At 46.2% G+C, this 27,299-nt stretch overlaps 1 protein-coding gene across 1 annotated transcript in view; it reads left to right on the forward strand.

The window, feature by feature from the left end:
- The window catches only part of LOC113841684 (homer protein homolog 1), a 266,367-nt gene that overhangs the window by 145,747 nt on the left and 93,321 nt on the right, over positions 1-27,299 (forward strand). The window contains exons 3-4 of the mRNA XM_038169480.2: positions 20,917-21,048; positions 26,437-26,529. Coding sequence (XP_038025408.1) covers positions 20,917-21,048; positions 26,437-26,529 — 225 coding nt within the window. The remainder of the gene's footprint in view (positions 1-20,916; positions 21,049-26,436; positions 26,530-27,299) is intronic.

Consider the following 27,299-nt stretch of genomic DNA (forward strand, 5'->3'; position numbering starts at 1 on the left):
TTTCTTTAATAACCTTTGCTGCAGAATAGGGTTCCCTGTCAGAAGACGTTCCCTCAGGCACTTTAAATCTCAGGATTATTTATTTCAATAAACATTTCATGACTTCCCTAGCCTGATTGGTTCAACATGGGAAAGCTTCTAGCCAACCAGAAAAGGTATCCACAAACACAAATAAATACTTATATTGATTACACCTATCGATTTTCCAGAAAAATTGACTTACCGGTACTCACCTGGAGTGATTCTCTCTTTTTTTTTTTATTTTTATTTTTTTACCTCTTCAGGAGGATGTTTTACCTGTATTTTAGGGTTGCTTTTAAGGCTCTACTCACACTTTTGTGTTATAATTTTTGCAATCAATAACATCTTAGCTCCAATAGCATATCCTTTGACACTCTCTACCAGAGCCTCAGCTCCCATATGGGTTTCTCAATGGACCTGGGTCATCAGTTGTCTCATTATTACTGGTGTAACAATGAATTGTCCATGAGCAGTTATCCACCATCCATTTGAGTCTTTCACACATTTTAATAGCTCAGCTAGCTTGAATTCCTTTTCTGTATTCAGGAAAGGATACTAATATTTCTCTAGTGGGTAATAGGATATTTATAGTTCCCTCAATGGCTTTGTTTGGCAGCTTCATCTGCCTTTTGATTTCCCTTAATAATAGCTGAGTTGTCACTTTGATGAACTTTGCAGGGTATTATGGCCACTTCTTTAGGTTTATGAACTGCCTTGAGTAGTTCAGGTTTTCATTTCCATGTTTAATAGGACTACCTTGCGATGACAACAGTCCCCTTTCCTTCCATATAGCACCATGAGAATGTGCCACTCCGAATGCATATTTTGAATCTGTATAAACATTAACTCACTTTCCTTCAGCTAGCTCCAGGGCTCTTGTTAGTGCTATTAATACTGCTTTCTGTGCTGAGGTGTTGGATGGTAATTCTCCTACCTCCTTTTCTTCAGTTAATGTCATCTGGGTTTTCAAGAGGCATGTCCTTTAAATCCAGTCAGCTGTCATACACTTGTTCAATAACCTCCTAAATACTGTATTAGTACTATGTACAATAGTACAATACTGTATTGTACTATTAGTACAATGCCATGTGCCCCTTTTTATGGATAAACAGTTCAAATGGTTTGGTTATGAGGAGCAGCTGAGGGAGCTGGGGTTGTTTAGCTTTGAGAAAAGGCGGCTCAGGGGAGACCTTATTGTATTTTACAATTACCTTAAAGGAGGTTGTAGTGAGGTGGGGATCAGGTTCTTCTCCCAAGCACCAAGTGATAATATGAGGAGAAACGGCCCCAAGTTGCACAATGGGAGATTTAGGTTGGGTATTCAGAGAAATTTATTTACTGAAAGGGTTGTGCGGCATTGGAATAGGCTGCCTGGGGAAGTGGTTGAGTCACCATCCCTGGAGGTCTTCAAGAAATGTGTAGATATAGAACTTAGTAGCATGGTTGTACTGGGTCTGGCTGGGACTTGTCAGTACTAGGTTAAAGGTTGGACTAGATGATCTTGGAGGCCTTTTCCAACTTGAATGATTCTATAATTCTATGAGTATATGGTTAGGTTAGGAAGTCCCAAGGTGGGGGCTTTCATTAAAGCTCTTCTGATGTTATCAAATCCTTGTCTGGATTCCAAGGTCCATTCTAACAGTTCCCCAAGACCTTTAACAGCTTCATATTGGGGTTTAGCCATCAACCCATAATTTGGAATCCACAGCCTACACCAGCCATTCCCAGAAACCCCCTTTAATGTCTTGAAAATGGAGGTATTATATTCAGACTGGCATTCTCTTAATAATCCGTACTGTAAGAAATTATCAGTAACGGGCTCCAGTGTTTTCCTTGCTTCTAATTTTATTGGATACTGTTTCGTTCTTACTGGTCTTGTTCCTGTTTTGAGTTGTAACTTCACTGGTTCTGCCGATCTCATTCTCCCAGGTTTCTCTGTTGCCCATACAAACGACACCACTGCATCCTTGATGTTAGATGGTATTTGACTCAATCCCTTTCCCTGGAGCATCTTCAAAATTCCCCTGTAACAGATATACTTGTGCCTGCCAGGCATTATTTTCAGGAATATGTATATGTATTTTTCCTTTCTTGAAGGTTATCGGGCACCCAGTTTATTTAATAGGTCTTGTCCTAACAGAGGCAAAGGACATTCCATCAAGTATAAATATTCATGAGTCAATACTAATTTTCCAATTTCACATTTAATTGGTTGCAAAAAGGGTTTAACCTCTCGCTTTCCCATGGCCCCAATCACTGGCACAGAGAATTTACTCATTGGTCCCTTGCAATTGCTTACTACCAAATAAGTGGTTCTTGAATCTACTAAAAATATTATAACCTCATTCCACATCTTTACTGGAACCAGGGGTTCTGCTGGGGCCATAGATGATTCTACCCCTGGTCCCCTTCAGTCTGATTCCTCTGTTCCAGTAATTAACAGGTCTACCTCAGGAACCCTTATTAATTTTTTTTCCCCTAGACTGATTTAATTTTGGGCATTCCTTCTTCCAATGTCCCTCTTCTTGAGAATATGAATACTGATTTAATCCTAATGAATCAGAGGGGTGGGGATTGACCCTACCCGTAGGGAAGTCTGCTGCCTCCCTGTGGGCAGGGGCAGGGACGTTGCCAGGAAGCTTCCCAACCTGGTTCGCCCCTCAGACTATTATCCTCTTTTGATAGTCCAGGCAGGTAGTGACGACACTGAAGAGAGAAGCCTGAAGGCTATCAAAAGAGACTTTAGGGGGCTGGGACAGTTAGTGAATGGAGCGGGAGTGCAGGTGGTGCTTTCGTCCATCCCTACGGCGGCAGGGAGGGGTACAGAGAGGACACGAAAAGCCCACCTGTAAAACACGTGGCTCAGGGGCTGGTGCCAACACAGAAATCTTGGGTTTTTCGACCATGTGGCACTTTACTCAGCTCCCAGACTGATGGCCGCAGACGGGTCCCTATCTTTTAGGGGAAAAAAGATCCTGGGCCAGGAGCTGGCAGGGCTCATTGAGAGGGCTTTAAACTAGGTAAGAAGGGGGATGGGGCTGAAGCAAGGATTGTTGGAGCTGTGCCAGGGGGAACAATAGCAAGGCCGGGGGATAAGGCAATGGCCCAGCTGAAGTGCATCTACACCAATGCATGCAGCATGGGTAACAAACAGGAGGAGCTGGAAGCCATCGTGCAGCAGGCAGGCTACGACTTGGTTGCCATCACGGAGACGTGGTGGGACCAGTCTCATGACTGGAGTGCTGCAATGACTGGCTATAAGCTCTTCAGAAGGGACAGGCAGCACAGAAGGGGTGGTGGTGTGTCTCTCTATATTAGAGAGTCTTTCGATGTTGTAGAACTCGAGGCTGGGAATGACAAGGTCGAGTCCCTTTGGATTAGGATCGGCAGGGACAACAAGGCTAGCGTCCTGGTCGGGGTCTGTTATAGACCGCCAAACCAGGACGAGGAGACGGATGAGGAGTTCTACAGGCAGCTGACAGAAGTTGCGAAATCTTCAGCGCTTGTTCTCGTGGGGGACTTCAACTTCCCTGACATATCCTGGAAGCACAACACAGCCCAGAGAAAGCAGTCTAGGAGGTTTCTGGAGAGTGTGGAAGATAGCTTCCTGACGCAGCTGATTAGTGAACCTACCAGGGGTGGCGCCCCGCTAGACCTTCTCTTCACAAACAGAGAAGGACTGGTGGAGGATGTGATTGTTGGGAGCTGTCTTGGGCAGAGTGACCACAAAATGGTGGAGTTCACTATTCTTGGTGAGGCCAGGAAGGGGACCAGTAAAACCGCTGTATTGGACTTCTGGAGGGGTAACTTTGAGCTGCTCAGGACACTGGTTGGTAGAGTCCCTTGGGAGGCGGTTCTGAAGGGCAGAGGAGTCCAGGAAGGCTGGGCGCTCTTCAAGAGGGAAATCTTAATGGCGCAGGAACGGTCTGTCCCCACGTGCCCAAAGGCGAGCTGGCGGGGAAGAAGATCAGCCTGGCTCAACAGAGAATTGTGGCTTGAGCTTAGGAGAAAAAAGAGGGTTTATAATCTTTGGAAAAGTGGACAGGCCAGTAGGGAGGACTATAAGGATGTTGCGAGGCTGTGCAGGGACAAAATTAGAAAGGCCAAAGCTCATCTGGAGCTCAATCTGGCTACTGCCGTTAAAGACAAGAAAAAATGTTTTTATAAAAACATCAACACAAAAAGGAGGACTAAGGAGAATCTCCATCCTTTACTGGATGCGGGGGGAAACTTAGTTACAAGAGATGAGGAAAAGGCGGAGGTGCTTAATGCCTTCTTCGCCTCAGTCTTTAGCGGCAATACCGGTTGTTCTCTGGATACCCAGTACCCTGAGCTGGTGGAAGGGGATGGGGAGCAGGATGTGGCCCTCACTATCCATGAAGAACTGGTTGGTGACCTGGTATGGCACTTGGATGTGCACAAGTCGATGGGGCCGGATGGGATCCACCCAAGGGTACTGAGAGAACTGGCAGAGGAGCTGGCCAAGCTGCTTACCATCATTTATCATTTAACAGTCCTGGCTATCGGGGGAGGTCCCAGTGGACTGGCGGCTAGCAAACATGACGCCCATCTACAAGAAGGGCCGGAGGGCAGACCCGGGAAACTACAGGCCTGTCAGTTTGACCTCAGTACCAGGGAAGCTCATGGAGCAGATCCTCTTGAGAGTCATTACGCAGCACTTGAAGGGCAAGCAGGCGATCAGGCCCAGTCAGCATGGGTTTATGAAAGGCAGGTCCTGCTTGACGAACCTGATCTCCTTCTATGACAAAGTGATGCGCTGGGTGGACGAGGGAAAGGCTGTGGATGTGGTCTACCTTGACTTCAGCAAGGCTTTTGACACCGTCTCCCACAGCATTCTCCTCAAGAAACTGGCTGCTCTTGGCTTGGACTGGTGTACGCTTCGTTGGGTTAGAAACTGGCTGGATAGCCGGGCCCAAAGAGTCATGGTGAATGGAGTCAAGTCCAGTTGGAGGCCAGTCACTAGTGGCGTTCCCCAGGGCTCGGTGCTGGGACCGGTCCTCTTTAATATCTTCATCAATGATCTGGACGAGGGCATGGAGTGCACCCTCAGTAAATTTGCAGATGACACCAAGTTAGGTGCATGTGTCGATCTGCTTGAGGGTAGGAAGGCTCTGCAGGAGGATCTGGATAGGCTGCACCGATGGGCTGAGGTCAACTGCATCAAGTTTAACAAGGCCAAGTGCCGGGTCCTCCACCTGGAGCGCAATAACCCCAAGCAGATCTACAGGCAGGGAGATGAGTGGTTGGAGAGCTGCCAGGCAGAGAAGGACCTGGGAGTGATGGTGGACAGTCAGCTGAATATGAGCCAGCAGTGTGCTCAGGTGGCCAAGAAGGCCAACAGCATCCTGGCTTGTATCAGAAACAGTGTGACCAGCAGGGCTAGGGAGGTGATCGTCCCCCTGTACTCGGCTCTGGTGAGGCCGCACCTCGAGTACTGTGTTCAGTTTTGGGCCCCTCGCTACAAGAAGGACATCGAGGTGCTTGAGCGGGTCCAGAGAAGGGCGACGAAGCTGGTGAGGGGCCTGGAGAACAAGTCCTATGAGGAGCGGCTGAAGGAGCTGGGCTTGTTCAGCCTGGAGAAGAGGAGGCTCAGGGGCGACCTTATCGCTCTCTACAGATACCTTAAAGGAGGCTGTAGTGAGGTGGGGGTTCGCCTGTTCTCCCACGTGACTGGTGACAGGACGAGGGGGAATGGGCTTAAGTTGCGCCAGGGGAGTTTTAGGTTAGATGTTAGGAAGAACTTCTTTACTGAGAGGGTTGTTAGGCACTGGAACAGGATGCCCAGGGAGGTGGTGGAGTCACCATCCCTGGAAGTCTTTAAAAGACGTTTAGATGTAGAGCTTAGGGATATGGTTTAGTGGGGACTGTTAGTGTTAGGTCAGAGGTTGGACTCGATGATCTTGAGGTCTCTTCCAACCTAGAAATTCTGTGATTCTGTGATTCTGTGAAGTGAGCCTAACTGGGAATGAGTGGCAAAAGCACCCCACTGTGACTGGCCCGGAGGCTCTGTGCATCCTTTGCACCGATTAGCTCAGCAGAGGGTACTTCAAGGATCCAAAAGGGTGGGGTTTTGGTGTAGCTGCTTTGGAGATGGAAGACACTAAACAGTTGTCTACCTTGCCTGGTCTCTCGGAGGACCCTTCTGTTGTGGGGTTGCTGAGGGTTGAAGAACAGCAGGTGCTCATTGCTACCACAACAGTGCACCGGTGGCAATATCACACCAACTGAGACTCCCTGATTCCCATCCATAAGCTAATTCATCAACTGGAGAGCCAAGGAGTGATCAGCAAGATTCATTCACCCTTTAATAGTCCCATATAGCCAGTGTAAAAGCCTAATGATGAGTGGAGACTAATGGTAGACTGTTGTGGCCTGAATGGTCATGCCACCACTGAGTGCTGCTGTGCTGGAAATGCTAGAACTTCAATACGAACTGGAGTCAAAGGCAGCCAAGCTGTGTGCCGCAATTGATATCACTAATGCCTTTTTCTTAATCCCTTTGGCAGCAGAGTGCAGGCCACAGTTTGCTTTCACTGGGAGTGGCATCCAGTACACCCGGTTTCAACTGCTCTGGGGGTAGGGCACTAATAATTGACAAGAAGCATACAAGAAAAATAGAGCTTCAGAATACCTCCTTTCCAAGAAGTCCACCTCCATAGTCTCATGTTCTCTCTTCTCTCCTATGTGGCACAGACAGCTGTTTTCCATAAGGTCAGTTGGAGGCCATAGTGCAATTGCAAGCCCACTTAATTTATTTTGGCCCAAAACTTTATGCCTAAAGAAGGAAGAATAATTTCTGAATTTCCAGTGACTTCACTGACTAATTTATCCTATATTAAAATTGGAGAAGTTTTGTGGATAATTAATGCTGGAGATGCTCCAGTCTTTAGTCATACAGCAAATTGCTTACCTGATGAGGCTTGTTGATTCAAATATAAGCTTTCAGGGATTCCTTTTTTTTTCCAGTTATTCACAGTAGTAGCCAAAACTTGCATTTGGAGACAAAGGTTATGAGAGAGAACTACCTGTTTGATATATTCAACTACATCTAGATTTGTTCTTCCAATTACTTGTGAGCACAGTGAAGCTCCCAAAACTACTGTAGAAGCTGCCAGTTTTGTTAAATTTGTTTGTGCTGAAGTATCTTAGCTTGCCTTTTGTGGTACTCAATGTTTTTCTGAACTTTCCAGCAATACTCCTCTCCCCCACTTCATCTGATAATCAGCATATATATGTGGAAGCTATTTGTGGGCTTAGCTGACCCCTCAGCTGTAAATTCAGAGAAAATTTGATATTGATGGTAACTGTGCTCCAGTGCTACCCAAATCTCAGAAGAAGCAAAAAATGCCAAGTAAACTCCTTAACTACTCATTTTAATATCCATCAAGAAGGCCATCTCACATAAATAGTATAGGCTTCTATATCGGGCTTGGGAGAGCATTACTTGGTCTCTGATGTTGAAGTTTCTCACCCATCACCATCCTGAGAAAATGTTGTTATGCTCTATGCACCATTCCAGTTAGTTTAGACCCTGTGGATTTTGTTCCTCTTGGATTCTTCAATAATCACTGGCTTTGAACTGTTGGAGGTAAGATGGGGATTATGGGTTCATGGAAGTACAAAAAGGCACATGTGCACTGATGTTCAAAAGATTCCTAACTGTACTGAGAGATTTGCATTAGGAACCATATTGACAATATCCTTTGGAGCACAGTAACTGACATGTAAAAAAGATTCTTCATAAATTGTTCTGCTCCCAGTTAATGCCATTTTCTGGGAAGTTTTAAGGACATTCTTTACAGAGAATTTTTCACATGGGAATTAAAAAGCACTTTGTGGTGGTGTTGTGGGTTTACGTGGCAAGGTTTTGGTAGCAGGGGGCCATAGGGGTGGTTTCTGTGAGAAAGATCTAGAAGCTGCCCCATGTTTGGGAAGGGCCCCATTGTTTTCCAGAGCTGAGCCAATAAACGATGTTGTTTTGCGCCTCTGTGAGAGCATTTTTAAGACAGGGGAAAAAAACACTGCACCACACAGCAGCTGGGAGAGTGAAGGGAGTGAGGAACGGCACCAAGGTCAGTGTAGAAGGAGGGGAAGAGGTGCTCCAGGCACCGGAGCAGAAGTCCCCTGTGGCCTGTGGTGAGGACCATGGTGAAGCAGGATGTCCCCCTGCAGCCCATGGAGTACCACGGTGGAGCAGGGTTCCACTCTGCAGCCCGTGGAGGAGACCACGGTGGAGCAGGTGGCCCTGCACCGACGGAGGCTGCCGCCTGTGGAAGACCCTTGCCGGAGCAGATTCCTGGCCGGACCTGTAGCCCGTGGAGAGGAGACCACGCAGGAGCAGGTGACCTGGCAGGAGCTGCTGCCCGTAGAGGAGCCAGGTTGGAGCAGTTTTCTCCTGAGGGATGGACCCCGTGGTACGGACCCATATCTGGAGCAGTTCTGGAAGAGCTGCTGCCTGTGGGAAGCCCACGCCGGATCAGTTCGTCAAGGACTGTATCGCATGGGTGGGACCCCACAGCACAGGGGACGAGAGTGACCGAGAAGGAGCGGCAGAGAAGAAGCGCTGTAGACTGACCATAATGGGGGGGAAGGTGCTTTTGGTTTCTTTGTTTCTCACTTCTCTAGCTTGTTAGTAATGAGCAATAAATCTTACTATCTGTCTTCTTATGCTGAGTCTGGTTTGCCTGTTACACTAATTATTGCATGATTTTCTCGTCCTTATCTCAATCCTTGAGCCCTTTTCACATATTTTCTCCCCATTCCTTTTTGAGGAGGGGGAGTGAGAGAGCGGCTGTGGTGGAGCTTGGCTGCCCACTCAAGCAGAACCACGACAGTCCTTTTTAAAAGGACTTTTTTAAAAAAAGAATTCACCACACCAAAATAAACATAACATCATCACAGCACCGACAAGGTGGACATTTTACACACACACCACCCCTCGTCCCTTCACCACACTAACATCTCACAGTTACTGCTTTCTTAAATTCTTCACAACTAATACATTCCTAACAATCATCCTGCGCATATTTTGCCCGTTACTTCTATCAACTATCATCCTTATCTCAAATTCCTCAAGCCCCACGTTGGGCGCCAAAAAGGACTGTCGTGGTTCTGCTCGAGTGGGCAGCTGAGCTCCACCACAGCCGCTCTCTCACTCCCCCTCCGCAAAGAGGAATGGGGAGAAAATATGTGAAAAGGGCTCAAAGGTTGAGACAAGGATGAGAAAATCACTCAGTAATTATTGTAACGGGCAAAACAGCATAAGGAGATAGTAAGATTTATTGCCTATTACTAACAAGCGAGAGAAGTGAGAAACAAAGCAAAGAAACCAAAAGCACCTTCCCCCCCCATCCACCCTCTTCCACCTCCTCCCCCCGAGCGGCGCAGGGAAACAGGGGAATGGGGGTTATGGTCAGTCTACAGCGCTTCTTCTCTGCTGCTCCTTCTCGGTCACTCTCGTCCCCTGTGCTGTGAGGTCCCACCCACGGGATACAGTCCTTGATGAACTGATCCGGCGTGGGCTTCCCACAGGCAGCAGCTCTTCCAGAACTGCTCCAGATATGGGTCCGTACCACGGGGTCCATCCCTCAGGAGAAAACTGCTCCAACCTGGCTCCCAGCTGCTGTGTAGCGCAGTGTTTTTTTTTCCCTGTCTTAAATATGCTCTCACAGAGGCGCAAAACAGCATCGTTTATTGGCTCAGCTCTGGAAAACAATGGGGCCCTTCCCAAACATGGGGCAGCTTCTAGATCTTTCTCACAGAAACCACCCCTATGGCCCCCTGCTACCAAAACCTTGCCACGTAAACCCACTACAGGTGGTTTTACCCTGCTGGGCTGCTGAACTCCACCATAACCACTCCCTCACTCCCCGCCTTCAAAGGGAAAGGGGGAGAAAATATGATGGAAAGGGCTCAAGGGTTGAGAAGGGTTGAGATAAGGACAGGGAGATCACTCAACAATTATCGTCATGGGCAAAGCAGTCTCAGCATGGGAAGATTAATATAATTTATTGCACTTCACTAGCAGATTAGAACAGTGAGAATCTAAAAGAAAACTCAAAACAACTTCCCCCCATCCACCCTCTTCTGTGTGCTCCCCCACAAGCAGCACAGGGGAATGGAGAATGGGGGCTGTGGTCAGTCTGTAACACTTTGTCTCCGCTATTCCTTCATGGTCACTCTCTTCCCCTGCTCCAATGTGGGGTCCCTCCCACAGGATGCAGTCCTTCCTGAACTGATCCTATGTGGGCCTCCCACAGGCAACAGCTCTTCAAAAACTGCTCCAATTTGGGTCCATACCACATGGTCCATCCATCAGGAACAAACTGCTCCAACGTGGGTGTCCTGGTTTCAGTTAGCACAGAATTAATTTTCTTCCTAGTAGCTGGTGGAATGCTGTGTTTTGGCTTAGGATGAGAAGAGTGCTGATAACACCCCGATGCTTTAATTGTTGCAGAGCAGTGCTTATACTAAGCCAAGGACATCTCAGCCTTTTGCTCTGTCCTGCCAACGGGCAGGCTGGGGGTGCAGTAAGAGCTGGGAGGGGACAGACCCAGGACAGGTGACCCAAACTAGCCAAAGGGGTATTCCATACCATCTGACGTCATGCTAAACAATATATAGGGGTGGCTAGCTGGGGGGAGGGGGCCGGACTGCTCGGGGTTAGGCTGGGCATCGGTCAGCGGGTGGTGAGCAATTGCATTGTGCATCACTTGTTTGTACATACTATTACTTTCGTATTATCACCATTGTATCATTATTATTATTATTGTTATTATTATTTTGTTATTATTATTTTCCTGTCTTATTAAACTGTCTTTCTCTCAACTCACGGGCTTCACTCTCCATTTCTCTCCCCCGTCCCAGAGAGGGAGGGGGGAGGGTGAGCGAACGGCTGCGTGGTGTTTAGCTGCCGGCCGGGTTAAACCACGACAGCCTTTTCGGCGCCCAACGTGGGGCCCGAAAGGTTGAGATAACGGCAGATCTGATCAGAGTGTGTTAAACTAAAATTGGTGTAAGGATTAGACCTGCTTAATAGTCACTTGTCATGATGCTGATTGCTTTAATCTCAACTCTGCTGCGCCTGTTTTCCAAATTGAGTATTATAGTACATTACTTTCCGTATTTTCTCTCTGTAGTGTTGTTTATCCTCTCTGGGCCCTGGTTTCAGATCATTATGGTACTGAGTATTATAGCAATGGCTTATGAGACGATAAGATATCTGGTCATGACTCTAACTTGGTATTCATACTCAGTAACATCGTCGACTCTGTACTTTGGAAACAGTATCTTGGGAACTATTAGCAATTATACCTATTGTTTTTCTCCATTAGAGAGTCAATCTGTGGAGGGAAAAGGGGAAGATAATTTTTCTTACTTGATCACTCTCCCTTTCTCCTTCACCACCCCTGTATCCTCCTTGATCACTCTCCCTTCCTCCTTCACCACCCTCTTATCCTCCGAGCTTGTTACAATAGCTCTCCAAGATATTGAATATTATTGGGATACTCAGAATACCATAGTCTTGTTATTCTGCCTCATGAATGCACTTCAGGTTCTGCTTAAAGTTAAACAACTACTTGGGAAGCTCATCCGGAGATCTGCCCGGAGGCAGGATAGTTGTGGGTGGCAGGGAGTATGGGTGGATATGGGCAGGCATCTAGAGCAGTTGGCACCCCCGGTGTGTTGGAAATTCACCCCTGAGCAATGGCAAAATCCTCAAAAACTGGCAGAATGCTTGAAAAAAAGGTGTCATGATGCTGGCAGTTCCAAAGTAACACAAATCATTGTAACGTGCTGGGGCCTGGCTCATGCCTATCGAGCTGCCATTGATACTGCTATCAACTTAGTGACAGACCCTGCGGCCACTCCAAGCCCTGTGACAAATCCAACGGCCACTGTGACCCCTACGGTGGACTCGGCAGCCGCTCCAGCTCCGGTTCCTGCAGCCGCTCCAGCTCCGGTTCCTGCAGCCGCTCCAGTTCCAGCTCCTGCAGCCACTCCAGTTCCAGCTCCTGCAGCCACTCCAGCTCCAGTTCCTGCAGCCGCTCCAGTTACAGCTCCTGAAGCCACTCCAGCTCCAGTTCCTGCAGCCGCTCCAGTTACAGCTCCTGAAGCCGCTCCAGCTCCAGCTCCTGCAACCGCTCCAGCTCCAGCTCCTGCCGCTACTCCAATCCCAGCTCCTGCAGCCGCTCCAGCTCCAGCTCCTGCCGCTACTCCAATCCCAGCTCCTGCAGCCGCTCCAGCTCCAGCTCCTGCAACCGCTTCAGCTCCAGCTCCTGCCGCTACTCCAGTCCCAGCTCCTGCAACTGCTCCAGCTCCAGCTCCTGCAGCCGCTCCAGCTCCTGTGGCCGTGTCAGAGAAACAATCTGTAGCAGTGCAAGTTGACCCTGCAGAGGGTATTCCAACCCCTGTAACGGGGTCAGAGAAACGAGCTGTAGCAGTGCAAGCTGCCCCTGCAGAGGGCATTCCAACCCCTGTGGCAGACCCTGTAACAAAGTCAGAGAAACGAGCAGTAGCAGTGCAAGCTGCCCCTGTAGAGAAGGTGAAAATATGGTATAGAAATTCAGGTCGTTTAGAACGCAGAGAGTCTTCTGCCAATCCAGGTAAGGCTTCTGCCAAAACTAGGTATAAAGATGATGAAGATGACGACGACGCTGGGCCATCAAGGATTCAGGAGGAGGAAGATGAGGATGCCGAAAAATCAACAGTAACTACCCGAAGCCTAAACGAGCGCGAGCTACGAGATGTGCGAAAAGATTTTGGTCGCTGTATAGGTGAGCAGCTTGTCACCTGGCTGCTCCGGTGCTGGGACTCTGGAGCCAATTGTGTGGAATTAGACGGCAGGGAAGCCAGACGGTTGGGATCCCTTGCTCGAGACGCAGGCATTGACAAAGCAATTGCAGATGGAGCACAATCCACCAGCCTCTGGAGGCGTCTTCTCTCAGCTGTGAGGGAAAGGTATCCCTTCAAGGAAGAACTTTTATGTCTACCAGGCAAGTGGACCACTATGGAGAAGGGAATCCAGTACCTGAGGGAATTAGCCGTACGGGAAGTGGTTTATGAGGATCCAGACCTCAGACAAACATCCAAAGACCCAGATGAAGTCAAGTGTACACGACCCATGTGGCGGAAGTTTGTACGGAGTGCACCATCATCATATGCCAGCTCATTGGCAATAATGGCCTGGAAAGAGGATGAGGAACCCACAGTGGATGAAGCGGCTAAACAACTCCGGCAGTACGAAGAAAGTCTCTCCTCTTCCTTACAGGCCTGCGTCTCAGCTGTGGAGAAACTTTCTGAAAAGGTTCACCAACTTGAAGAGAATCTATCGTCCTCCCCACCTGAACCAACCAGTGTCCAACGACCGAAAGAGAACACCTGGGAGAAAACACTTTCTGAAAAGTTTCACCAACTTGAAGAGAGATTATTCTCCTCTGTACCTGTACAGAGCGGTGTCTCAGCTATCAGGGGTAGGCGTTCACCCACACAAGGAAGACGATATGGTGGGTACTCACCCCGTGCCACCCTGTGGTTTTACTTACGAGACCATGGAGAGGACATGAGAAAATGGGATGGAAAATCTACCGCGACCCTAGAGGCACGGGTACGTGAGTTGCAAAAGAAAACAATCAGGAAAAAGGGATTCTCTGAAAAGTTTGCTGCTCCAACTTCCAGCAGACAGTCCTTCAAACACAGAACCGAGGAAGATTCTGACCAGGATTAGGGGGGCCCTGCCTCCAGCCAGGGGGAGGAAAGGGACAATCGAGTTTATTGGACTGTGTGGATTCGATGGCCTGGCACATCACGCGCACAGAGGTATAAGGCTTTAGTAGACACCGGTGCACAATGTACTATAATGCCATCGAGCTATAAAGGACCAGAGCCCATCTATATTTGTGGAGTGACAGGGGGATCTCAGCAGTTGACTGTATTGGAGGCTGAAGTGAGTCTGACTGGGAATGAGTGGGAAAAGCACCGCATTGTGACTGGCCCGGATGCTCCATGTATCCTTGGCATAGACTATCTTAGAAGAGGATATTGCAAGGACCCAAAAGGGTTCCCGTGGGCTTTTGGTATAGCTGCCTTAGAGACAGAGGGTATTAAACAATTATCTACCTTGCCTGGTCTCTCAGAGGACCCCTCTGTTGTGGGGTTGCTGAGGGTCGAAAAACAGCAAGTGCCAATCGCTACCACAACTGTGCACCGGCGGCAATATCGCACTAACCGAGACTCCCTGATCCCCATCCATAAGCTAATTCGTCAATTGGAGAGCCAAGGAGTGATCAGCAAGACTCATTCACCTTTCAATAGTCCCATATGGCCAGTGCGAAAGTCTAATGGCGAGTGGAGACTAACAGTGGACTATCGCGGCCTGAACGAAGTCACACCACCACTGAGTGCTGCAGTGCCGGACATGCTGGAACTTCAGTATGAACTTGAATCGAAGGCAGCCAAGTGGTACGCCACAATTGATATCGCTAATGCATTTTTCTCCATCCCTCTAGCAGCAGAGTGCAGGCCACAATTTGCCTTCACTTGGAGGGGAGTCCAATATACTTGGAATAGGCTGCCCCAGGGGTGGAAACACAGCCCTACCATTTGTCATGGGCTTATCCAGTCTGCGCTAGTGCAGGGGGAAGCTCCTGAACACCTGCAGTACATCGATGACATTATTGTGTGGGGTGACACAGCAGAGGAAGTTTTCGAGAAAGGGAAGAAAATAGTCCAAATCCTTCTGAAAGCCAGTTTTGCCATAAAACAAAATAAAGTCAAAGGACCTGCACGAGATCCAGTTTTTAGGAATAAAATGGCAAGATGGACGTCGTCAAATCCCAATGGATGTGATCAACAAAATAACAGCTATGTCTCCACCAACTAACAAAAAAGAAACACAGACTTTCCTAGGTGTTGTGGGGTTTTGGAGAATGCACATCCCAAATTACAGTCTGATTGTAAACCCACTCTACCAAGTAACCCGTAAGAAGAATGAGTTTGAATGGGGCCCTGAACAACGACAAGCCTTTGAACAAATCAAGCAGGAAATAGTCCATGCAGTAGCCCTTGGGCCAGTTCGAACAGGACCAGATGTAAAGAATGTGCTCTACACTGCAGCCGGGGAGAACGGCCCCACCTGGAGCCTCTGGCAGAAAGAACCTGGGGAAACTCGAGGTCGGCCTCTGGGGTTTTGGAGTCGGGGATACAGAGGATCTGAGGCCCACTATACTCCAACTGAAAAGGAGATATTGGCAGCATATGAAGGAGTTCGATCTGCTTCGGAGGTGGTCGGTACTGAAGCGCAGCTCCTCCTAGCACCCCGATTGCCGGTACTAGGCTGGATGTTCAAGGGAAGGGTCTCCTCTACGCATCATGCAACTGATGCTACATGGAGCAAGTGGGTTGCCCTGATTACTCAGCGGGCTCGAATAGGAAACCCCAGTCGCCCAGGAATATTGGAAGTGATCATGGACTGGCCAGAAGGTAAATACTTTGGGATATCATCAGAGGAGGAGGTGGGTCGTGCTGAAGAAGCCCCACTGTACAACCAATTGCCAGAGAATGAAAAGAAATATGCCCTGTTCACTGATGGGTCCTGTCGTATTGTGGGGAAGCATCGGAGATGGAAGGCTGCTGTATGGAGTCCTACGCGACGAGTTGCAGAAGCTGCTGAGGGAGAAGGTGAATCGAGTCAGTTTGCAGAAGTGAAAGCCATTCAGCTGGCTTTAGACATTGCTGAAGGAGAAAAATGGCCAGTTCTCTATCTCTACACCGATTCATGGATGGTAGCAAATGCCCTGTGGGGATGGTTACAGCAATGGAAGCAAAACAACTGGCAGCGTAGGGGCAAACCCATCTGGGCTGCTGCATTGTGGCAAGATATTGCTGCTCGGGTAGAGAACCTGGCTGTGAAAGTACGCCACGTAGATGCTCATGTGCCCAAGAATCGGGCTACTGAAGAACATCAAAACAACCAGCAGGTGGATCAGGCTGCTAAGATTGAAGTAGCTCAGGTGGACCTGGATTGGCAGCATAAAGGTGAATTATTTGTAGCCCGATGGGCCCATGACACCTCAGGCCATCAAGGTAGAGACGCAACATACAGATGGGCTCGTGATCGAGGGTTGGACTTGACCATGGACGCTATAGCACAGGTTATTCATGACTGTGAAACATGTGCTGCAATCAAGCGAGCCAAACGGTCAAAGCCTCTTTGGTATGGAGGACGATGGCTGAAATATAAATATGGAGAGGCCTGGCAGATTGATTACATCACACTCCCTCAAACTCGCAATGGCAAGCGCCACGTACTTACAGTGGTGGAAGCAACCACCGGATGGCTGGAAACATATCCTGTGCCTCATGCCACCGCCCGGAACACCATCCTGGGCCTTGAAAAGCAAGTCCTATGGCGACATGGCACCCCAGAAAGAATAGAATCAGACAATGGGACTCACTTCCGAAACAACCTTATAGACACTTGGGCCAAAGAACATGGTATTGAATGGGTGTATCACATCCCCTATCATGCACCAGCCTCCGGGAAAGTTGAACGATACAATGGCCTGTTAAAGACTACCTTGAAAGCAATGGGCGCTGGGACGTTCAAAAACTGGGATACGCATTTGGCAAAGGCCACCTGGTTAGTCAATACTAGGGGATCTACCAACCGAGCTGGACCTGCCCAATCAAACCTGTTACGTACTGTAGATGGGGATAAAGTTCCTGTAGTGCATGTAAAAAATATGCTGGGTAAAACAGTCTGGGCTACTCCTGCCTCAGGAAAAGGCAAACCTATTCGTGGAATTGTTTTCGCTCAGGGACCTGGATACACTTGGTGGGTGATGCAAAAGAACGGAGAGGTCCGGTGTGTACCTCAAGGAGATTTAATACTGGGTGAGAATAGCCCATGAACTGAATTGTACCATGTTAAATAGTATATTATACTGTATGTTATCACTACCATGATTATTATAGGTGACTAATTAGAATGTATGGAAAAGAGTGTAACCTGAGCATGACATAAATGGTATGGAATAAGGGGTGGATAGATGTCCTGGTTTCAGTTAGAACAGAGTTAATTTTCTTCCTAGTAGCTGGTGGAATGCTGTGTTTTGGCTTAGGATGAGAAGAGTGCTGATAACACCCCGATGCTTTAATTGTTGCAGAGCAGTGCTTATACTAAGCCAAGGACATCTCAGCCTTTTGCTCTGTCCTGCCAACGGGCAGGCTGGGGGTGCAGTAAGAGCTGGGAGGGGACAGACCCAGGACAGGTGACCCAAACTAGCCAAAGGGGTATTCCATACCATCTGACGTCATGCTAAACAATATATAGGGGTGGCTAGCTGGGGGGAGGGGGCCGGACTGCTCGGGGTTAGGCTGGGCATCGGTCAGCGGGTGGTGAGCAATTGCATTGTGCATCACTTGTTTGTACATACTATTACTTTCGTATTATCACCATTGTATCATTATTATTATTATTGTTATTATTATTTTGTTATTATTATTTTCCTGTCTTATTAAACTGTCTTTCTCTCAACTCACGGGCTTCACTCTCCATTTCTCTCCCCCGTCCCAGAGAGGGAGGGGGGAGGGTGAGCGAACGGCTGCGTGGTGTTTAGCTGCCGGCCGGGTTAAACCACGACAGTGGGTCCCACAAGGTGGCAGGTCCTGCATGTACTCCTCTCCATGGCCTACAGGTCCAGCCTGGAGTCTGCTCCGGTGGGGTTTCTCCAGAGGCCACAGCCTCCTTCAGGGCAGATACACCTGCTCCACTGTGGGCTCCTCCACAAGCTGCAGTGTGGAAATCTGCTCCACCGTGGTACACCATGGGCTGCAGGGAGACAACCTGTTCCACCATGGTCCTCTCCAGAGGCCACAGGGGAACTTCTACTCTAGTGCCTGGAGAACCTCCTCTCCCTCCTTCTTCACTGACCTTGGCACCTGCAGGACTGTTTCTCACTCCTCTCTCTCCCAGCTGCTGTTTGTGCAGCAGTTTTTTCCCTTAAATATGCTTCCACAGAGGCGTAACCAATATTGCTTATTAATTCGTCTCTGGCCAGTGGCGGGTTCCTTTTGGAGCTGGCTGAAACTGGCTCTTGTCTAACATGGAGCAGCTTTTGGAATTTTCTCACAGAGGCCACACCTACAATCCTGTCCGCCCCCACCCCACCCCACCCCACCCCAATACCAAAACCTTGCTTCGTAAACCCACACCTACTAACCAATGCTTTATGAAAAGGGATGTGAATTGTTTAGTAAATGTGGATTAATAGCACCAGACACATGAGAAAGCATGCCAACATTTCATTTCAAGTATACAAATTGTTGGTTTTATGGCTAGTTCTTTCTTGTTCATGTAGGCTGGTTATAAATTTTATTAACTGTCAGTTTTTTTAGTTAAATGGAATCCAATGGTGTCATTATAAGACTTTATCCTGTAATTCAACTGGACATCACAGATTTAGACTATGTTAGAAAAACTTTAACGTGATGTAAATACTGTTGAAATCCTTTGTAAAACTTTAGCTGGTTTTAGTAGAAGCAGCATATCACCTAATACGAACGTATACAAGACAACCAAGGGATCAGGCCCAGCCAGCATGGCTTCATGAAAGACAAGTCATGCCTGACCAGCCTCATCTCCTTCTATGATCGGGTGACCCGCCTGGTGGATGAGGGAAAGGCTGTTGACGTAGTCTACCTAGACTTCAGTAAAGCCTTTGGCACAGTCTCCCATGGTATTCTTCTGGAAAAGCTAGGACTGGTACACTCTTTTCTGGGTTAAAAACTGTCTGGACAGCCTGGCCCAGAGAGTGGTGATGAATGGCATTAAATCCAGCTGGCGTCCGGTCACAAGTGGTGTTCCACTGCAGTTGGTGTTGGGGCCCATCCTCTTTAATATCTTTATTGATGATTTGGACCAGGGAATTGAGTGCACCCTCAGGAAGTTTTCAGATGACACCAAGTTGGGGGAAAGTGTTGATCTGATGGAGGACGGTAGGAAGGCCTTGCAGAGGGACCTGGACAGGCTGGATCAATGGGCAGAGACCAGTGGGATGAGGTTCAACGTGGCTAAGTGCCAGGTCCTGCACTTTGGCCACAACAACTCCATGCAACGCTACAGGCTGGGAGAGGAGTGGCTGGAAAGCCGTGCAGAGGAAAGAGATCTGGGGATGTTGGTAGACGCTTGCCTGAACATGAGCCGGCAGTGTACCCAGGTGGCCAAGAAGGCCAACAGCATTCTGGCTTGTATCAGCAATAGTGTAGCCAGTAGGACCAGGGAGCTGATCCTCCCCTTGTATTCTGCTCTGGTGAGACCACACCTCGAGTACTGTGTTCACTTTTGGGCCCCTCACTACAAGAATGACTTCGAGGCCCTGGAGTGTGTCCAGAGAAGGTCTACAAAGCTGGTGAAGGGTCTGGAACACAGGTCCTATGAGGAGCAGCTGAGGGAACTGGGGTTGTTTAGTCTGGAGAAGAGGAAGCTCAGGGGAGACTTTATTGCTCTCTACAACTATCTGAAAGGAGGTTATAGCGAGGTAGGTGTAAGCCTCTTCCCCCAGGTAACTAACAAGAGGGAATGGCCTCAAGTTACACCAGTTCGGGTTGGATATGAAGAGAAATTTCTTCTCAGAAAGAGTGATTAGGTGTTGGAACAGGTTGCCCAGCGAAGTGGTGGTATCACCGTCCCTGGAGGAAAGGGTGAAAAAGGCGGATGTGGTGCTTAGGGAAATGGTTTAGTGGCTGGTATTGGTGTTAGTGGGATGGTTGGACCAGATAACATTAGAGGTCTTTTCCAACCTTAAGGATTCTATGATTCTATGATCTCTCCTGTGAAGAAAGTAGCCAAGAAAGTCTTCAGTCTAAAGAAAGTAGCCAAGAAAGTCTTCAGTCTAAAGAGAAGGCTTGCACATGCAAGACAAATAGGTGCTCAGAAACAGCCAGCATGGCTTTACCAAGGGCAAATCGTGTCTGATAAGGGAAGATCAACCAATGTCATCTACACTGGACTTCTATAAGGCCTTTGACACAGTACCACGACATCCTGCTCTCCAAATTGGAGATACATGGATTCAATGGGTGGACCATTCAGTGGATAAGGAGTTGGCTTGAAGATCACACCCAGAGAATGGTGGTCAATGGCTCTACGTCCAAGTGGAGGCCAGTGACAATTGGTGTACCTCAGGGGTCTGTCCTCGGACCAGTACTGTTTAATATCTTTCTCAACAACATAGACAATGGGATCGAGTGTACACTCAGCAAATTTGCAGATGGCACCAAGCTGAGTGGTGCAGCTGATATAAGAGAAGGAGGGGATGCCATCCAAAGGGACCTGGACAAGCTTGAGAAGTGGGACAACTTGAAGCCAATGAGGTTCAACAGGTCTACGTGTAATGTACTGCACCTGGGCAGGGCGATCCCAGACAGGAGTACAGACTGGGAGAAGAACTTATTGAGAGCAGCCTTGCAGAGAAGGACCTGAGAGTTCTAGTGGATGAAAAGCTTGACGTGAGCCAGGAGTGCATGATTGCATCCCAGAAGGCCAACTGCATCCTGGGCTGCATCAAAAGAGAGGCGTGCCCAGCAGGTTGGGGGAGGTGATTTTCCCCCTCTCCTCTGCCCTTGTGAGGCCTCACTTGGAGTAGTGCATCTATTGTGAACAGGTGCCCCTCCCAGCTTTTGCTCCACTCCTTTTATAGAATTTATGTTAATATATGCTTTCAGAATTTTAGCTGTGATTGAATTAGAAGAAAACTGTTCTCTAGTTGCCAGTTTATCTCACACTGATATTTATCTACAATATTGGCAGTTTCGATTATGAGTAGCCTTTAAAAAATCAATTTATTTTTTTTTACAATTATTACTTTTTTTCAGGCAATAATAAATAGCACTGTCACCCCCAACATGACATTTACTAAAACATCCCAGAAGTTTGGCCAATGGGCAGACAGCAGGGCGAATACAGTCTATGGCTTGGGATTTTCATCTGAACATCATCTTGCAAAAGTAAGTATGACCAATGGAAACCATGTGACCAGTGAAGTGACTTAAGAATATTGTTTTCCTTCTGGTTGTATCTTGATTCAATTCTTACCACCGCTATTTACAAATAATAATAATAATAATAATTATAATAATAATAAAAGGCTGTATCTATTCTTATAATATAACAAGACAAGATAAGGTATGATCACAATATGCTTTTAACAGTGATACCTATAAATTTTCTTTTAACTGATTGAGGAAAGAAGGGAGATTTAAACTAGCGTATGCTGTTAATGCTTTCTAATTATTCATCTGCTAGGCTTCTCTTTTTAAATTTGTTCTTTCATTAGAGTTTGCCATGATAGAATATAAAGAAGTAGACATTCCAGTGTTTCTTCTGTATTTAGACCTAGAAAAGATGTTGAGTCTTCAGATGCATTTTTGTTTTAAGCCACATTCACTTTAACTTCTCTGCTATGTTTTGCTAAACAAAAAAACACACTACCACCCCCCAAACACACACACAAACACACATACCAACCCTGTTGAGAAAGTAATTGTCACTATACAAGGATAAGTTGTTCTCAAACTGATGTCTAAGAGTTTTTAATATAACCTTGGCTTAAAACTTTATATTTCTGGCTTAAAACTTTATATTTCTGTTATAAAAATCTGAAAAGCTACAGTAGATAATTTGTCAAAAGTACGTTTGATTAGCAGTTACTCAGATTGCTGTGATTTGTGAAGAATACACAAATCTGTTGAGAAAAATATCAATCCACAGATCTTTTCAAAAGATTATAGCGATGAATCCTCAGGGCAAACCATTCCTATAGCATTATATGTTAATTATCAAACTGTGATTTTCACGTGAGTTAAAATTGCTGATAATTGCTACTAAAATTCATAGAGGTGAAAGGAGTTAGGTATATTGTTCTTGGAATCAGAGATGCTGAATTAGAAACCATGAATCTTCTGTGTATCTTTAGAGAAATCATATCAATCTCCTCTTGTCTGTCTGCTCAGATTACTAGCTCTTCTGTGCACTGGCATTGTAATCAGGTTCACCAGAGCACTTTTTGACACACCTACTACTGTAGGACATTAAATGTAATTTAGTGCTCAAGGTACTACTGAATGTTAGCAATAGTACTGACAAATAAACTGTATTAATGTATTTATTCAGAAACCAGTTGCTTCTAGAAGTTGTCTTAAAACTTGATTCTGGAACTTTTTTTTTTCTTCTGTATTTGATTTATCAGAGTCCCTAAGTGAACAATACTATTATATGTAATTTGTTTTGGAGTAGTCTCTGGGCCCCAATGAAATATTTCAAGTTCCAGGGAGCAAAAGACAACCTACAATCACAAAAAAAAAACTTAGTCTAGTGTGTGACTGATTTCAACAGGCTAATGAAGCAAATAATCAGGGCAGAGAGAATAAAAGTAATGTCTTCTAATAAACTATTTATTCTCATATCATTGTTTGCTTAGCTATATCGCTCTAAACAAGCAGATGATTTCCAAAGTTTATACTAAGTGTTTGACTTTTGGACTGTTTTTTTTGTTTTTTTTTTGGTTCATGTGCCTTTGTCTTCATTAACTGATTAGTAGGGTAGCATGCAACAGTGGTTCTGTATGACAATTCTGTGTGACTGTGAGAATTTGAGAAGTGAGAATATCCAACTAAAGAATTAAGGCACTGTAAACAACTTTTTATATGCAAACAGAATAAAAGAAAAATAATTAAACATTTGTTTATCTTCATTAGAGCTTTTCTCAATATGTCAGACCACAAATTCACCTCAAGATTGTTCCATCAGGAAACAGGCAGAAGTCAGTGATACCTAAATGATGATTCCTACCTTGAAGAGTATTCCTTTCACAGGATTAGGATTTCCTAGCACAGTCCCTCTTGCTGCTGTAGTAGGAGGAACAGAATGTTCCATAATATTCAGAGAAAACTGAGTCCAGTTTCTCAACTAGAATATAAGTCTGTGCTTCCCCTATATGGGAAGAAGTGTTCCTTCTCAAGTTTGCTGCCTTATCCCTTTAGTTAGTTAACCTGATTTATTCTGAATAACTTAAGAGCATGCTAAATGCCGAAAGTGCCATCACAGGTACTTGTGAGATCCTTGTATTCTCCTTCCACAACTTTTCATCTTTTCCTTATATTATTAATCCCCCAGAGAACCTTTCTTTTCATACTATGAGATCTCATCTTTGTTATTTAGGACTTATATATCAAAATATTGCTATTATCTATCACCTGACTGTCTCAAGGAATTCTAGTAAATTTGTAAAAAATCCCTCTACATTAGTATCATTGGCTCTTTCTCAGAATGTTATCTGGTTTTCTGTCTATTCATTATATATCTTTTTTACAGTCTCTACCACTCTGATACAGAAGATCATATTTACTGCCTTGTATTTCTTCAGCTATTTATTCCAAACCTTAGCATCATGCTTTCCACTTACCAATCCTCTGCTCCTCAAGTCAATTTAAATAATAGGTTACCCATGAGAATTTGAGGTCTATCTACAAGTCTTAAATGAGTATCATATAGTTCTGGTGATCTGTTGCCAATTTTATCATCTGTTCTGAGACCTTTTTTGATGCTGGATTACTGTTTCAGCACAATATCTATTATTTCCTTCTATATTCAGGAAACATATGCTTTTAAATAATTTGACAGCTGAAATATAGGATACTGGTGGAGAAAAATAATACTTCCTTAAGTACTAAGAGCATACCAGGAGAAGAAGTTTAAAGACAATAAGGTTTTTTACATCTTGGATAGCAAGTGAAGTTCTAATTGAAATTAGTTGAGATTTTGTCACACAAAAGTAACCTTCATACCTCCTGCACGCAGTGAAAAACAATATCTTTGCTGCTGCTGGAGAAATTTAGAAGCTATTGGTGAAGTTTCCAGTTTTTGCAGAATCGTTTTAGTCTTTAGTCTTATAGTGGTATAAGGTCATATTCTGTATAAAAGCAATAGCTAGTTAAAACAAATGCTTGGCTACTACAGCAATTGGTGTAATGTAAAGCTGAGAGCAATGAAGACAAATTTTTCTCCAGCCAGAGAATTTAGGCCCAATTCTTAATAAAGTGGTTTAATTTCTCAAGCTCAAGGCTGCATGCATTTCAAAATTGCTGCTTTAGCTATTTTCTAGAAGAGGTATATGTAGCAGAGAAATCAGTCTTCACAAACTTCACAGTTCAATGTGCAATTCTTGAATTTAGTGTTCAGTATATGTGAGTGTTCAGTTCAATTAATCTGTTCTTTAGCTTGATTGATGTCAATGGGGTTACATCAAGAAATGAACTTGACTTAGTATTCCCACTGTGTCGTGGTTCCGCTCGAGTGGGCAGCCGAGCTCCACCACAGCCCCTCTCTCACTCCCCCTCCTCAAAGAGGAATGGGGAGAAAATATGTGAAAGGGGCTCAAGGATTGAGATAAGGACGAGAAAATCACGCAATAATTAGTGTAACAGGCAAACCAGACTCAGCATAAGAAGACAGATAGTAAGATTTATTGCTCATTACTAACAAGCTAGAGAAGTGAGAAACAAAGGAAAGAAACCAAAAGCACCTTCCCCCCCCCATCCACCCTCTTCCACCTCCTCCCCCGCCGAGTGGCGCAGGGAAACGGGGGAATGGGGGTTATGGTCAGTCTACAGCACTTCTTCTCTGCCGCTCCTTCTCGGTCACTCTCGTCCCCTGTGCTGTGGGGTCCCACCCAAGGGATGCAGTCCTTGATGAACTGATCCGGCGTGGGCTTCCCACAGGCAGCAGCTCTTCCAGAACTGCTCCAGATATGGGTCCGTACCACGGGGTCCATCCCTCAGGAGAAAACTGCTCCAACCTGGCTCCTCTACGGGCAGCAGCTCCTGCCAGGTCACCTGCTCCTGCGTGGTCTCCTCTCCACGGGCTACAGGTCCGGCCCGGAATCTGCTCCGGCAAGGGTCTTCCACAGGCGGCAGCCTCCGTCGGTGCAGGGCCACCTGCTCCACCGTGGTCTCCTCCACGGGCTGCAGCGTGGAACCCTGCTCCACCGTGGTACTCCATGGGCTGCAGGGGGACATCCTGCTTCACCATGGTCCTCACCACAGGCCGCAGGGGACTTCTGCTCCGGTGCCTGGAGCACCTCTCCCCCTCCTTCTACACTGACCTTGGCACCTGCAAGGCTGTTTCTCACTCCCTTGACTCTCCCGGCTGCTGTGTGGCGCAGTGTTTTTTTCCCCTGTCTTAAATATGCTCTCACAGAGGCGCAAAACAACATCGCTTATTGGCTCAGCTCTGGAAAACAATGGGGCCCTTCCCAAACATGGGGCAGCTTCTAGATCTTTCTCACAGAAACCACCCCTATGGCTCCCTGATTCCAAAACCTTGCCACGTAAACCCACTACACACTGCTATTTTCTTAGTTAGCTATTTAAATTATAAATTCAGTTAAAATTTGGGAAGAAATTAGTATCGTTTCAATCATGAAAGAATGAAGCCTGTTAAAGTCTCTAGGCTAATAATGACTACAGTAAGCTTCAGAACCAGATCATTTATTGTAAGGAAGAGAGTAAGACCTGAATTTGAAAGCAGCTGTGTAAGGCAGTTTATCACTGTTTTTTGGTTTAACCTTGGTAGGCAGCTAAGCACCACACAGATGCTCTCTCACTCCCCCCTCCTCATCAGGATGAAGGCGGGGGAGAAAATAAGATGGAGAGAAACTTGCAGATCTGAGATATAAGTAATTTAAAGAAAGAAAAGAAAAGGCCATGCATGGAAGGAAAAGAAAAAAAAATCTATACTCCCTATCAGCAAATGATGTCCAGCCAATTCCTGGAAGCAGGGCCCCAATAAGCATGATGTCATATGGTATGGAATATCCCCTTGGTCAATTTAGGTCAGCTGCCCCAGCTATGTCCCCTCCCCACCTCTTGCCCACCCCCAACTTACTGGCCTTTGGGGGTGGGAGGTTAGAGAGACAGATAAGATGCTATGCAATCACTGTTCAACAATAGGCAAAACATTGGTGCGATATCAACACTGCTATAGCTACAAATGCAAAGCACAGCATTATATGCTCTGCTGTGGGGAAAGTTAACTCCATTCCAACCAGACCCAGTACAATTAACCATATCTGAGGTGTTGGTTTTGTTTTAAATGCTATCACCAACAGGTTAAACTTTGCTGCATCATAATTTTCCTGTCATAAACAGAGTACATTATGTCTGAAAGGTACTGAAAGGTATGTCACTGTGTATCTCACTTAAATAAGTATCTAATAAGGAGAAAAAAATAAAAATTCTACCGACAATTTAGCTTCATGTTACGTACAGCATTTTTTTCTGCATGTGGTATAACTACTTCACGCCTTCTCTCTTTTTTTTAAACATATGTACTTTCAGTTTGCAGAAAAATTTCAGGAATTCAAAGAAGCTGCACGACTAGCAAAGGAAAAATCCCAAGAAAAGATGGAGCTAACAAGTACACCCTCTCAAGTGAGTCTTATTCTCTGATTCAAGCCTAGTACTTCATGTTTTGTGCTACTTTCTGTTTTAAGAATTCATATGGTATCTTACACACATGTATTAAAAATGAACAGGGTACTTCCCAGTTAACCTGATTCCTCTAAACAGTCAGCTAGAAGTGTCAAGAAATCTAAGAGGGTAACAAAGATTGTGAAGGGTCTAGAGGGGAAGATGTATGAGGAGTGGCTGAGGTCACTTGGCTTGTTCAGCTTAGAGAAGAGAAGGCTGAAGGGAGACTTCATAGTGGTATAAAGCTTCCTCACCAGGGGGAGCAAAGGGGGAAGCACTGATCTCTTTGGTGAACAGGGACAAGACCCGAGGGAACGGCTTGAAGCTGCAACAGTGGAGGGTCAGGCTGGATATCAGGAAAAGGTTCTTCACTGAGTGTCGTGGTTTAACCCGGCCGGCAGCTAAACACCACGCAGCCGTTCGCTCACCCTCCCCCCTCCCTCTCTGGGACGGGGGAGAGAAATGGAAAGTGAAGCCCGTGAGTTGAGAGAAAGACAGTTTAATAAGACAGGAAAATAATAATAATAATAATAATAATAATAATAATAATAATAATAATAATAATAATAATAATAATAATAATACAATGGTGATAATAGGAAAGTAATAATATGTACAAACAAGTGATGCACAATGCAATTGCTCACCACCCACTGACTGATGCCCAGACTAACCCCGAGCAGTCCGGCCCACCTCCCCCGGCTAGCCACCCCTATATATTGTTTAGCATG

Source organism: Anas platyrhynchos, chromosome W, assembly GCF_047663525.1.
Source record: "Anas platyrhynchos isolate ZD024472 breed Pekin duck chromosome W, IASCAAS_PekinDuck_T2T, whole genome shotgun sequence".
Taxonomy (NCBI): Eukaryota; Metazoa; Chordata; class Aves; order Anseriformes; family Anatidae; genus Anas; species Anas platyrhynchos.